General features: G+C 35.3%; 1 protein-coding gene across 2 annotated transcripts in view; it reads right to left on the reverse strand.

Moving 5' to 3' along the window:
• Positions 1-14710, reverse strand: part of Prmt3 (protein arginine methyltransferase 3) — an 80806-nt gene that overhangs the window by 42020 nt on the left and 24076 nt on the right. For both annotated transcript variants that reach the window (XM_090347998.1, XM_090348000.1), the window contains exons 10-11: positions 14232-14331; positions 731-809 (exon numbers count right to left, since the gene is read on the reverse strand). In XM_090347998.1, the coding sequence (XP_090204124.1) occupies positions 731-809; positions 14232-14331 (179 nt within the window). The remainder of the gene's footprint in view (positions 1-730; positions 810-14231; positions 14332-14710) is intronic.

A 14710-nucleotide genomic window follows, 5' to 3' on the forward strand; every position in this document is an offset into this window, starting at 1 on the left:
AGAAGCTATGGAGCTTCCTAAAATGTGACACATAATCCCTGCTCTTGAGGACATTTGTTCAAGCAAATACAACCTCACTTGGAGATTGTCTCCAAGAAACGTAAGAGACATTAAAACAAACAAACAAAGTCTACTGGGTGTGTAGTGCTTTAAACCTTTTTAGAAACCAAATAATCACTAGTTCAATGGTCTCATTAAATCTGGCAGAAGCCAGGTTTATTTAGAAGTCATAACAATCTGGCAACAAAGTGAATAAATATCCAATAAAATATGGATCATATAAATCAATATAATATAAAATGATATTGGAGGAAAAACAAATGATATGAATATTAAAAATGAAAACCCATTTCTCTTAGATTTCAAATCCATTCTTCTTAGATTTCTTATATGATTAACATAAAGCTTCCAAAACTTAGTCCTTATAATTTTTTTAAAAATCCTTTATAACAAAACTATTCTTGAAAATTCCATTAAAGGATTTCTAACATAAAATTCTTTACAATGAAATGTTCTTGAAAATGCCATTAACTTGCCATCCTACATATCTTGTATAAAATTCTACTTTCAACAATATAGGAAATGAATTTTTTAAAGCTTCTCCTAATGGAAGCATCTTTCATGTCTACAGTGAACTTTCTCAGCAATGCATAGTTGATTTGAAATTCAAAGGCTCATTTTGTTCAGCCAGACTGAAATTACATTAATAAAACTAAAATTTTACACTCACCTGATCCTCCTTTTGCCAAGTACTTGTTCTTTGCATAAAGGACAGAGTCTAACATAGACTCAAAGAGAAGAAAATAACCCTGCATAAAAAGAGAAAAAAATATAAAATTCTATTAAAAATAGACAACATTCTTGTGAGGACATCAATTTAAATATTTGAAGTTATTCTTTTAACAACAAAGAAATATTTTTTGCCTGTCTATGAAGTCAGAAATTATTTTTTGCAATAGGTTCTTCATCTAATAACAACTAAAAAAATCAAGCCAAGGTAGACAATGGACCCAGGAAGTAGATTAGCCTGAGACTACTTACCTATGGTCCACTTTCCACATGATTATTTCTGCCTCATTATAAGGAAAACTAGTAAATTCTCTTACTGTCTGTGATGTTGCAGTATTAGTCTATAGCAGTGGTTAGATCCATGTCATGATGTATTTGTGACTGTGAAAACATGGGAGCTGGTAGGTGCTATTGACATCACTGGGTAAGCCATGGGAGCTGCTGAAGAGCCTATAATACACAGAGCAGCCCACCACAAACAACTACCTGGCCCAAAATGTCAATGATTAAGGTTGAGACATCCTAGTGCAGAGCACCACTCCCAAAGTGTTTCCTGTCCAGGAACTTTCCCTTTGATTAGACAAGGTAGAAGGTATCCTTACTCAGATGTTATACATACCTAGCATCAAAATATACCAGATACCACATTTCATCTTAAGTTCATAATATACATGAGCATAATGAAATTTTCAATACCATCAATAACAGATGCGTTAAATGTATTTTAATCAAGTATTACCCTCTTTTTGACTACAGACTTTTTATTTAACATCTATGAAAAATCTTGTAGACCTATTGTTGCTTGAAATACACTTGTGTTAACATGAAAAAAATACAACACAGATTTGTAGTCCAGATTTTAGAATATGGCAATGAATCCCCTTTCAAGAAAGGACAATACTAAATCTAGTAAATGTATAGAAAACGCAGTTCTTAGGCAAGAATCACTTACAAAGAAACAGGATTAGACTATGGCTAGTGGACCAGGCTGTAGTTCCAAGTGAGTTCCTCAACTCAATTCTCAGTACTACATCTCCATCCACCCAATTACCACTAATAACTAACTGCCTTACTGCTCCCAACAAACTAATTCACTGGTAAGAAAAGTAACACCAGCAAAATATTAGCAAGCAAAGCTTATTTACTGACATGTTCACATAAGGAAATTTAAAGATTTGAAGCAAACTTTTTCTTAATAGAGGACTTCAGTAGTTTGTTAAAGTCTTAAAAGTTAGTTCCCTACTAATATGACTCAAATAATCAAAGAACAGGGATTTTTAGAAATCAACAACAAAAATAACCTTTCTTTTTTTTCCAATCTGAATAATACAGGTCTATGCACACACACACACAAAAAAACAGTATAAATAGGCCGCTACCTATTGATTAATGTGAATTATAGATCCATAAAATTATGTTTTTTAATGAGGAATTTGGGGCTGGGAGTGTGGCTTAGTGATAGAGTGCCTGCCTAGCATGCACAAAGCCCGGGGTTCAACTCCTCAGTACCACATACACAAAAAAAGCCAGAGTTGGTGCTGTGGCTCAAATGGTAGAGCTCAAGCCCTAAGTTCAAGCCCCAGGATTGGCCAAAAAAGAGAGGTATCTGTTTAATCTAACCTACTTAATTCTTCCAAGGGGAAGATCTTGGCTCCAGGCTAGCTCAGGCAGAGAAGTTCATGAACCCTTCCTAAACCTGGCCTTAGCCCATGGCTGGGCCAACCGATAACAGAAACAATACCCTTTTTAATGATATGACTATAGGTACTATGCTACATTATTTAAGACTTGACCCAAGCATGGCGATCATCATATGCACTGGGGAAGCCAAGCTAAAAGATAAAGAATTTGAGGTCAATCTGGTAAGACTGTGCCCAAACAATGACAGTCAAACAAAAAAACACAAATAAGTAAAACAAAAAAGAAACAAAAACCCAACCAATTTTACAGATCATTCATTTTACTTGGTATTCAGATACTTGTTCAACTATTACCCCATCAAACAGGGGGCTTCTATGATGTCAATATATAAAATACCTTCTTTTTCTTTACGGTCCATTTCTTATCCTACTTTATATATCACTTATAAATTAAAATAGTTTATTTTCTCTCTCTTTACTAAAACAGAAGCTCCCATAAGTGTAAAGATTTGGCTCATGTTGGGGCTTTTTTGGCCCATGTTGTTTAAAGCTACATTGCTAAGACAGGAGATGTGCTTCCTACACAGGAGATGAGATATACAATAATAAATTTCTGAATGAATAAATGCAGAAGAGTCAATGTTTCAGGTGCATACTTATCAAAAAGCGAACAGTGCTTGCCTTTTAAAATATTTCTGGCTCAGATTAAAATTTATTATTTTCAAATGCTACTTTGTTTCCTAAACTACAACTGTCAAGTAAGTAGTAATAATGATGCTCATTGTTAACAATGCACTGCACTGCTTTAGAAGGATGATCTCAAAGTATATTTTGCTATTTGCACTTAACTGATGAGGACACTTGGCACAAATGTTAAAGACAAAAAATAGTTTATATTTACATGACAAAGAGTGAATGAGACAGAATCTGAACGTGGCCTAAGTGACTCAGGATAGGTTCTGAATTACTATTCTTTGTTTCTTAAACAGACTACACTGGTAATTCAGGACTAAAGGGTTCTGAAATGAAAAAAATTAATCATAAACAATATCTAACAAGATTATAACTTGCAAGTTTTACAAGTAAGAATATTCCAGAGTGATATCTTAGCTGGTAACTGGCTCTTAACCACCATCCATTGTGAAAATAATTAGTCTGGAAAAATCAATGCATATACTAGAATGTATGAAGAAATAATATATTATCAGATAAAATTAAAATTAATAAATCCAGTTTAAAATATGGCAGATGTGAGGTTCATATATAATTATATATATATATATATGTATGTATATTGCTAATGACTATTGTCCTTTCTCTCAACTTTCCAGTTTGCTAAGCTTCATTTTACTAAAGGCTCCCTATGTGACTAAACAGCTTTTAATTCCTGGGAATTGTCCTTGGTTCTGAACCAAGTCACTTATTACTGCTATCAAAGCTTTGCTCCAAATGTCCATCCAGCTCATCTACAGTGTAATTCAGACTGCAATTTCACAGGCTGCTGCCTCACCTGTAGAGGTGCCATCTGGAAGGAGAATTACACCTGACACTTTCTCCTACGATGCTCGTGGGGTGTGCTTCTTTCAAATCTGACATTTACTCTTAAAACTTAGATACTGCATTTACCTTCAAAAATTAAGTACTGCAAAAAAATATGGTCTTAAACCAGAAACTAGATATTAACCATATTCATGCAAATAGAAGCTTTATTCTTAAAATGTCTACTCATACATGTACATCTCTGTACCTCTTTTAGTTCAAATGAATGAATTGTTGAAATGTCTCTAGGCAAAATTTAACTATTAAAAAAGTCAAAAGAGCTGGCACTGTGGCTCATGCCTGTAATCCTAGCTACTCAGGAGGAGGCTGAGATCTGAGTGAAGATCAAGTTTCAAAGCCAGCTGGGGACTCTTAATCTCCAATTAACCTCTAGAAAACAGGAAGTGGTGCTTGGCTCAAGGGCAGGGTGGTAGCCATGAGCTGAAGAGCTCAGGGACAATGCCCAGGCCCAAAAGCTCAGGGACAGCATGCAGGCAGAGTTCAAGCCCCATGATCCACACACAAAAAAAATTCTAAAGAGTTACAAATAAAGAGAATTTGGAGAAAGACTGGTGACAAGTAGTCAGTGATCTGGAGTTAAAGACAAAATAAAAAATTACAGCAAATAACACAAACTTCCAAACCAGAAGTGCAGAGATATGAATGAGTAAAAAAATTCACCTCTTTGGAAAAGTTGGCATTAGCTACTAACACTGAATACCTGGGGAGGAAACAACTCTGTTCCTACTTATATACCCAGAAATGTAGATTTAAATGTGACTGTGTACATAAATAAGTATATAAAAGCAGTATTATGTGTCACAATAAACACTGGGGATGATCCAGTGTCCATTTTCTGTAGAAGGAAAAACCCATACTGTATGGCATTCACAAAACTGTACCTACAGAAATGAACATAAATGATCTTTACAAGGCAGGATTAGTGAATGTCATGAGTATGACTGAGTGAAGAAAGCAGAATCCTACTTTTTAATAATGAAGTGAAACATTTTTGTTCATTTTATGTAAATGTCAAAAACCTGGTAATATAAACAGGAGACTACTGAGGGATGTAAATAGAAGTGCTGAAACCATAAAGGGAAGCAAGGAAATGATTACCATAGAGGTCAGAAAATCGACTATCTATGGTGGAGGAAGGGAGCCATAACAGAAATACATGAATAGCTTTGTTCAATGCTTTGATTTCACTTATAATTACATAGGTATTATTATTATTATTATTATAGTGGTTACACTGTAGCTTTACGTTTATACAATTTCCTATGTACATCTCACAACTTCAAAGGAGGATTTATATGGCTACGGTATATAATATGCAATATGAATAGAAGCAAAAGGATAAACTCGCTGATTTATAAAGGCTTACAATGTATGGAACAGCACACAATAAAGAAGAAAAATGTCTGCATGTGAGGTAGAGAATATGAAACCAGGATATAGGTAAGTGGATTAAATTCTTCACTATAAACTCATTTCATGTCATGGTATTTATTATTCACTCCAAAAGTTAAGTACAAATAATCATATTCTAACAAGACTAAGTGGTCCTTCATAGTTTATTTTGGAAATCAAAAGTAGAAACTGATCTGTAAAAAGAAACATCAAGGTTATAGACAGAGATCCACAGTGGGTTTTTTTGTTTTTTTTTTGTTTTATGTTTTTCTTTTTCTTTTTTTCCAGTCCTGGGCTTGAGCTCAGGGCCTAAGCACTGTCCTTGAACTTTCTCAAGGCTAGAGCTCTACCACTTGAGTCTCAGCACCACTTCTGGCTTTTTTCTATGTATATGGTACGCTTTTTTCTATGTATGTGGTACTGAGAAATCGAACCTGGGTCTTTATGCATGCTAGGGAAGCACTATACCACTAGGCCAAACTCCTGGCACACAGTGGGTTTTTTAAAAAAAGAATCCATTACAGATGTTCCTCAACTTACAATGGACTTTAGCAATAAGACTCTCAGAAAATACAGTAAAGCAAAAATACTACTCATCACCTATCCAACATCACAGCGCAGCAATATAGAGCACTGGATAGACAGCTGTTGTCTTCTGTGCTGGCATTGCTGACTGCAAGCTGCAACTCATTACAGCAACTTCATACAGCATATTGCTAACCTACGGAAAGAACAAACTGCAAAATTTGAAGCAATGTTTCTATGGAAATGATGTTGGCTTTTACAGTCTTGTGAAGCCAGAAAAGCTAAAGTTGAGCCATCTTACATTTGAGACCATTTGTATACTATATTTAAGAAATCTACTTTAAACATAGAAACATAGGTATAAATAAAGTTGGAGATGTACAGATACACAGTCTGTATCTAGCAAGTACAATGTCTCAGATTCAATGCCCAGTACTGGAAAAAGAAAAAGGGAAAGGATATGCCGGGGCCAACCGGCAGCAAACCAGGGTTCGCAGATTGGGGTTCCTGAAATAGGGGGCAAGGACTAGGAAGAAATAGAAGAGAGACAGACACACTGGGTCGGGATGTCCGCAGTCCAGGTAAAGACTGCTGCGTTTATTTTTCACTCCAGCTTCTTCCGCCCTTCAGACCCAGGGAACTTCCAGGTGTTACATTCATATGGTAAATCTCAGGTCATTTAAACAGAATAAGGCCAGAAAACACTAAGACAATAAAGCCATTGTCTGATGCAAATCAAGGTACAGTTTGATTCCACTCTGGCTCCCAACAAGGATAGAAATATATAACATTTGAATACAAAAAATGAAAAGCTACAGTGACTCTAAGCAGACTAAAGAGCCAAAAATATTATCAAAGACCTCCACTTCATACTGATAAAGAAGCTATCACTTATCAAGAAGACACGATAAACCTAATGTGTAATCATACAAAAATAACTGAAGGAAAACCTGACATCAGGGAAAAAAAATGAATAGGCAGCAATTCACTGAACTGTTTCAGAAATAAATATTTAAAAGACTTGAGAAAGACAATCAACCATTTTGATTCAAATGGCAATTAGATAATACTCCATTTGGCAATAACAATATATTCATTGTAAACCAATATAGAATATTATCACGGCAGACCATATACTGGGATATAAGAAAAAGAAGTATGAATAAGTTTTAAAAGAACAATGCCATATGATATTTTCTTATCAAAATTAACTCCCACAGACAGGTATCTAAAAAAGTTCCTAACACTTGGAAATTAAATAATATATCTCTACATAATCCACAGATCAAAATAGAAACCACAATGTTATTATTTTGAACAGGCTAAATCTGGGGGATGCAGGCATTGCAGCCATTAGAGTGATATTTATAGTTTTACAAGAGATGGAATAGAGCAATATATGAGTATGTTTACTCTGCACTAAATGTATGGGTGGGAATATTTGTCCTACTAAGAATAAAGGTGTCAGCCACAGAGTAGCTATAGACAGTATTTGTTAAAAATGAGTATGCCGTATGCCAAGAGGTAAAGATACACATATATATTTACAATCAATCAAAATATTTCAGGAAGAATATATTAGGAACTAGTAATAGATTTTTACTAGAAAACTAAGAATGAATCCTGAGTGTAGGATAACATTTTTAACATTTCTGTATTAGTACGCAGTCAAAAGAAATTTTACACATGTAACTTGTGTTACAGCAGTTGCTATTTAACTATAATTTGATGTGACTGTCAGCTTCCATGAAAGAAAAACCACCATCATAAAAACTATTGGTAAGGCACCTACCATGTGCTTGTTGTCCTCAATAACTAACTTCCTCTTCCTCATCTTATCCCTCTCCTTCCCCCTCCCCCAGAGTTTTTATTATTTAGCAATGTAGACTCCGAACATTTACTAAAAGATCCCTCACACTGGACGAAGTGGCTCTCGGGTAAGGTGGCTCTTGCCTGTAATCCTAGCGACTCTGGAGACTGAGATCTGAGGATCAAGGCTCAAAGCCAGCCCAGGCACAAAAGGACCTGAGACTCTTATTGTCAATTAACCTCTAGAAAAGGGGAAGTGGGGCTTGACTCAAAGGTAGGGCAGTAGCCTTGAGCTGAAAACTGAGTCATCTTAATATTTTTCCAAAAGCCTGTGTAGATTTCCCTCTAGATCTGCAGGATAGTTTCCAAGAAAAGATGTATGTATATTTCTAAAATAATATTCCCAATTATACACATTTGTCGAAAAAAGATCATTAACCATAACCAGATACTCTACTCTCAATGACAACTTAAGTATGTTTGGGCAGTTTTCTTCAAGATAACTATATTGAGGAAATATACATAACAAAATGAGCTGCAGTCTCAATGTCTCTCCCCAGATTTTTCGGTGTTGCTGTAACAGTATGGAGAAGGTGACGCTGTCAACATGATTGGGTCATGAGTGTCAAGTGCTTGTGGGTGGATGGGTTTGTTAAGGAGGATTATACATAGGACTTTCAGGAGTGGAGTTCCTTTCTTTGTCCCTTTTGCCATGGGAGAACATGGTATTTAGGAAAAAGGCAACAACATCAAGGAAGTGAAGACCAGGCTTTCTCTAGATATTGAATTGGCATGGTGCTTGTGTCTGAGGACTGCCAACTTCCAAAACTATGAGGAATTTTTAGTGTCTATAAATTACCAAGTCTTTGGTATTGTGTAAAATGAGTTTTGTGTTTATATTTGGGTCCCTTCCCCAACATACTTTATCATGTATATGCAAATATCCCCAAATCTGAATTTAAAACAGTAACAGTTACAAGCTACTTTAGATTAAAAAAAAATGTTTCCCATAATTTATTTCTCTTATTGCTATTTTAAAGGTGACCACAATTACAGGAATCAAGTAAGGAGAACATTTCCTTTCATACAGTGTCTCCTTTCATCTCCACGCACAAGTGCTACAGTTCATGTTCATCAATGTCTAGTGAGCTTCACAGATGCACTTTTTCACCATTTTCCCTTCAGTTCTGTACCTTCTTCACCCTCTCGAAGATACACATGTGAATACACCATACATAATGAAGACAGAATCACCAAATAATCAAATAAATTTTAAGATCTTTTGTTTCCCTATCTTAGAGTTAATTTCGGTCTATATGTTATTTTATATAAAGATGCACTTAGGGATTGTACCTTTCTGTTCCTCTCCTAAGATTTTCCTCTTTTGTGTGATTGTCTGGAGTCCTGTATAATTTATCATATCAAAGCGCATTTTAGATCTAATTTCTGCATATCAGAGAGAATGTGTACCTTAGGTCTCTCTGAGCTCGGTTTATCTCAACATGAGTTGTTCTAGTTCCATCCATTTCCCAGCAAATGGCACAGCCCATTTTTTCTAATGGTTATGAAAAATTCCACACTATTTTTGAACAAGTAGTGTTCACCATACAAATATAAAGTCAAAGACTTTTTAGTAAAAATCCTATTTTTTATGTCAGTCCTGGGATTTGAACTTAAAGCCTGGGCACACTCTCTGGGCTTCATTTTACTCAAAGTTAGTACTCTACCACCTAAGCCAGAGCTCCAGTTCTGGCTTGTTTTAGGTCAGTCTTCACACCAGCACACCATTGTTTTAATTATAATGTGATATCTAGTAGACCAAGTTGCCTTACCACATGCTCTCAAAGATTTCATTTGAGGCATTTGGCTTTATTTCTCTTTAGAGCTGATTTTTCAAGCTTCACGCAAACACTGCTGCACTGAATCTACAGATTAATATAACATCTATATAGTGCTTCCCAGACCTTAAACCTAGCAATAACTCTCCATTTACTGACAGCTCATCAATTAGAAAAGAGAAATTTTTACTTATACAACAACATTAATCTCATAATATCTCTCTGTTTGGGTACTTATTTCATCAGTTCTAGAATAGACATTTCTCCCTTTATTATAAATTCTACAACTGAAATGAGTATATGGTATTTAAATTTCTTATGCTGAAATGCATTAAAGATTAGAGATCCAGGTCTCCAGAGACTAAGGCAGGAGATTTACCTGAGTTCAAAGGTTCAGCAAGGGCAACATAGTCAGATGGCAACTCTTTTTGAATTGAAACAAAATCTTATCAAGGTAGTTCATGTTGGTCCTCAACTTGTAACATTCCTGCCTCAGCCTACCATTGTTGGAGTTATAGGCACTTATCGCCATGATGAGCAACACCCCAATCAAAACAATTAGCAATCGGATTCCTTTTTCCATTAAAAAAAAAAAAAGAGACACAAAACAGATAACAGTTTGCTTTATGCCAGCTTAACTCAAATAAAAACTTGACTCACAATTTGAAGTGATCTAGATTCCAATGAACACAGTATAAAGGTTACATAAAGGAGAAACTAGGAAGTATTTAAGAACACGGACAAGAACAAAAATAAAGATTATAGAGCTGGAATAATCATGCCTAAGGGCCTAATCTTAATTACGTTTTTTTTGCTTTGATTCAGACTTTCAGGGTCTATGAAAAAAATACCCTCATGAAGTGCAAACTATTCTTGGTTATTTAAGCACAAGTATCTCCTGTTAACATCTGCATACCAGAAAAATACTACTGTACTATGAAATGTGCATTTTGTATTTTACTTAAAAGCATTAGGTATTGGTAACACTGCCTGAAAATTATTTTATACAGTGGTAAACAAAATTTTACTTGTAATATACAAATGATTTAAATGAATAATAATGGAAAAGCAAATTCAAAGGGAAGCTTCAATCTGGAAAATTCGAGCAAGGAAGATAGCTTACTGGTAGAGTGCTTGCCTAGCATGCATGAGGTCCTGGGTTAAGATTCCTTGGTATCACATAAACACATACACACACACAAAAAAAAAAAATCTGGAAAATTCATTCATCTAAAAGGCAAGCATCAAAGGAGGTTACTCTTAGAGAAGAATACAAAGATGAAATGCCTATGGGCATCTGATCACATACAATAATATTTATTGAATTTAAAAAAGGCAAGTGATAATTTACTAACAGAAATCTTGCATTTTAAAATTATATTATTGTCTAGGAAATCTAAAAGAACAGCAAAATTTGTGACTATAGACAAAAAACATCTATCTAGATCAAAGCTTGGAATGCTTAGTGGGCCACATAGATATTTATCTGCATATGTGATGTCTACATTGATATACTGGCTTGTAAACCATTAAACACCTGTGTTTAATTTTGTAGCGGATATTACTACTTTGTCCCTTCTTGTTAAAATATTTTTTAATTCATATCTTATTTAATTCAAAAGAAAAATCAAAATGTTGACATAAACTATTATTTAAAAAGAATATTGAAACTAGAATTGTTATTATTATTATTTTTTCTTTTGCCAGTCCTGGGCTTGAGCTCAGGGCCTGAGCACTGTCCTTGGACTTTCTCAAGGCTAGGGCTCTACCATTTGAGCCTCAGCACCACTTCTGGCTTTTATGTATGTGGTACCGAGGAATTGAACCCAGGTCTTCAAGCAGGCAAGGCAAGCACTTTACCATTAGGCCAAATTCCCGACCCCAGAACTAAGAATTATTAAAGCCAATTCTAACTTTAAAAAAAAAAAAAATCACAGAGGCCAGTAGTTTGGCCTAGTGGTAGAGTGCTTGCTTAGCATGCATGAATACCTGGGTTCCATTCCTCAGTACTACATACATAGAAAAAAACCAGAAGTGGTGCTGTAGCTCTAGTGGTAGAGGTCTAGCCTTGAGAAAAAAATTCAAGGACAGTGCTCAGGCCCTGAGCTCAAGCCCAGGACTGGGGGGAAAAAAAAATTCACAGAGAATGGGAAACTCTTACATACTTTTGTAAGAATTTAAATAAGCAATAATAATGATATAAAACAGTTTGAACACTGCTCAAAAAAATCTAAAACATAGGCCTCGTGTCAGTGGCTCATGCCTACAATCATAACAACTCAGGAGGCAGAGATAATGAGTATCGAGGTTTGATGCTAGCTGGGGAAAAAAGTCTGTGACTATTTCTTATCTCCAATTTATCACTAAAAGGCCAGAAGTATAACTGTACCTCCGGTGGAAGAATGTTAGCCTTAAGCAAAAAAGCTCAGGGACCATGCTCAGGCCCTGAGTTCAAGCCCATGGAACAAAAGTCTCCCCCCCACACACCCCTTATTTTTCTGGCCAGTTCTGGGGCTTGAACTCAGGGCCTGAACACTGTCCTTGGACTTTCTCAAGGCTAGAGCTCTACCACATAAGCCACAGTGCCACTTACGGCTTTTTCTACGTATATGGTACCGAGGAATGGAACACAAGTCTATCTGCATGCTAGGCAAGCACTCTACCACTTAGGCCAAACTCCTGGACCCACACTTTCTATAAAAGAAAACTTTCCTATGCTATAATCCAGACATACCAGTACTAAATATATATCCAAAGGAAATAAAATCAGTCTCTCAAACAGACATCTGCACTCCATTTCTACTATAGCACTATTTATAATAGTCAAGATAAGAAGTATGTATCCCCCAAAACATCTCCATACTGCCCCACAAGCAAAGCACAAATGATGGGGTCCACGCAGCATGGGCTGAGAGCCTGGCCATAGCCTGCCCACCAGGCAACTACTGCCTAGGGCCAAGAGAGCTGGGGTTTCCTGTACCCTGTGTCGCTGGGACAGTGGCACTGCATCTTCCACAGACACAGCCAGCTGCCCCAGGGAGGGCCAGCCCGGCAGAAAGATGAGGACATTTTGCTTCTTCATGCCCCAGCATGAGCTGAGCTTCCACTTTGCAGGAAATAAAATAAACTTGGTGTTCGCCGTGAAAAAAAAAACAAAAAAAAAAACAAAAAAAAAAGAAGTGTGCATCACAAGATGAATAAGGAAAATATAAGTCCTCAATTTTTCTCTCCTCTTCCCTCCCCCACTTCACACACACACACACACACACACACACACACACACACACACACACACACGAACTGAACTATCATCTCTAACAACAGGATGGAATCAGAGAATATTATGTTAAATGAAATAAGCCAGGCAAAGAAGGTCAAACATTTCATCACCTAACTCATATCTGGAAATCAAATTAAATGCTGATTCATGGAAATAAGGAATAGTGCTCACTAGAGATAGAGAGGGCAGGGAGAATAGAAACAGATGAAGGTTGGTAAGAGAAACAAAAATAGAGTTGAATAGAAGGAATATAAGCACTAATGTTCTGCAACTCAATGGCGTAATTATAGTTCATAACAATATGTAATATAGTATATGAGGTACAAAAGAGGCATTCTAAAGTTCCCAGCCAAAGAAAATTATGAATGATTGAGCTGAAAAGGCAAATTACTTCCACTTGATCATTGCACACTATGTGTGTGTGTGTATATATATATATATATATCAAATTATATTGTAGCTCACAGATATATACAACTGAAAAAATAAAATACAAAGTAAGAAAGATGATGCATTTTTTCATGTATGAAAGAGTAACTATCAAAACCAATTGACTATCAATGGCTCTACACTGACACAAGCTACTATGTTAAATCTGAAACTTAAAAAAATACTCCTTAAGATTCCTAACAAGACAGAATTATTATTCCATTCATTCAAAACTGAGAGAAAATTGTAAAGCAAAACTTAAATAGAAATTTTAAAATAATTAAGCTTTGCATACGGTTAGGAAATCTTTCTCTACTGGAAATATTATGTTCATCAAAATATTAATAAATCACATCAAATTTATAAATACCATTCATGAATTCTAATGTATGGATGCTCTCAAATATTCTGCTTTGACTCAAAGTGACAACAGCAATCTATAAAGCTACAGAACATAATTTAATACTATTATTTTAATAATACAAAAACATTCTGTTTTTTTGTAAAAACAACACTGTTTATACAGCCTGACAATCCACAAAGACATTCAGATTGATAATCATATTGGAAACAGTTAAGTTTTAATATGTCCTTATTACTCTTTTTAGGTTTTCCTGCAAACATCTAGGTCTCTACAAATTAACAAAGTAGAGAAATAATTTCTTGTTATGATTTTAAAGGTGAAAATACATTCTTTTTTAAAAAAGATGAATAACAAATTAATGTCGTTTTAGAATAAACTACTGTAGAAGATTGTTGCTATTTTAAAAATGCTACCACTACATTGTCATTTATCAAATATAATTAAATGTAGAAAAACTGCTACAATATTCATTGCTTTTCTTTTTATTTTAACAATGGAAGCAGAGTTGTTTTTTGTTGTTAACACCATTCAAGACAATATTCATTGCTTTTCTTTCTAATTTAACTACAAAAGCAGGGTTTTTTTTGGTTATTGTTAACACTTACCATCCACTCGGATATAATAACATCCACTTTTTCTACAGGAAGATGAACTTCTTCAATCTTTCCTTTAATTAGTGTAATAGTATCTTCAAGTTTATTTAGTCTGAAAATGATAATAATGAGTGGGCTTAGTATGTGAAGCAGATTCTGAAAACTAATTAAATTACATAATTCTTTTACCAAGTGCTCATATTGTCCTATAGAATAAGTTTACATATTTCTTGGGTAGTATTTTTGTTATAATAATGCCCTAAAATGTTTCTAGCTATTACACTGAGTAATAAAAATGTCAGTGTACATGAAATGAAAACTTTTTTTTTCTTTTGTGCCAGTCCTGGGCTTGAGGTCAGGGCCTGAGCACTGTCCTTGGACTTTCTCAAGACTAGTGCTCTACCACTTGAGCCTCAGCACCGCTTACGGCTTTTTTCTATGTATGTGGTACCGAGGAATCGAACCCAGGTCTTCGTGCATGCTAGGCAAGC

This window comes from Megascapheus bottae, chromosome 16 (genome assembly GCF_031878675.1).
Source record: "Megascapheus bottae isolate mThoBot1 chromosome 16, mThoBot2.hap1, whole genome shotgun sequence".
NCBI lineage: Eukaryota > Metazoa > Chordata > Mammalia > Rodentia > Geomyidae > Megascapheus > Megascapheus bottae.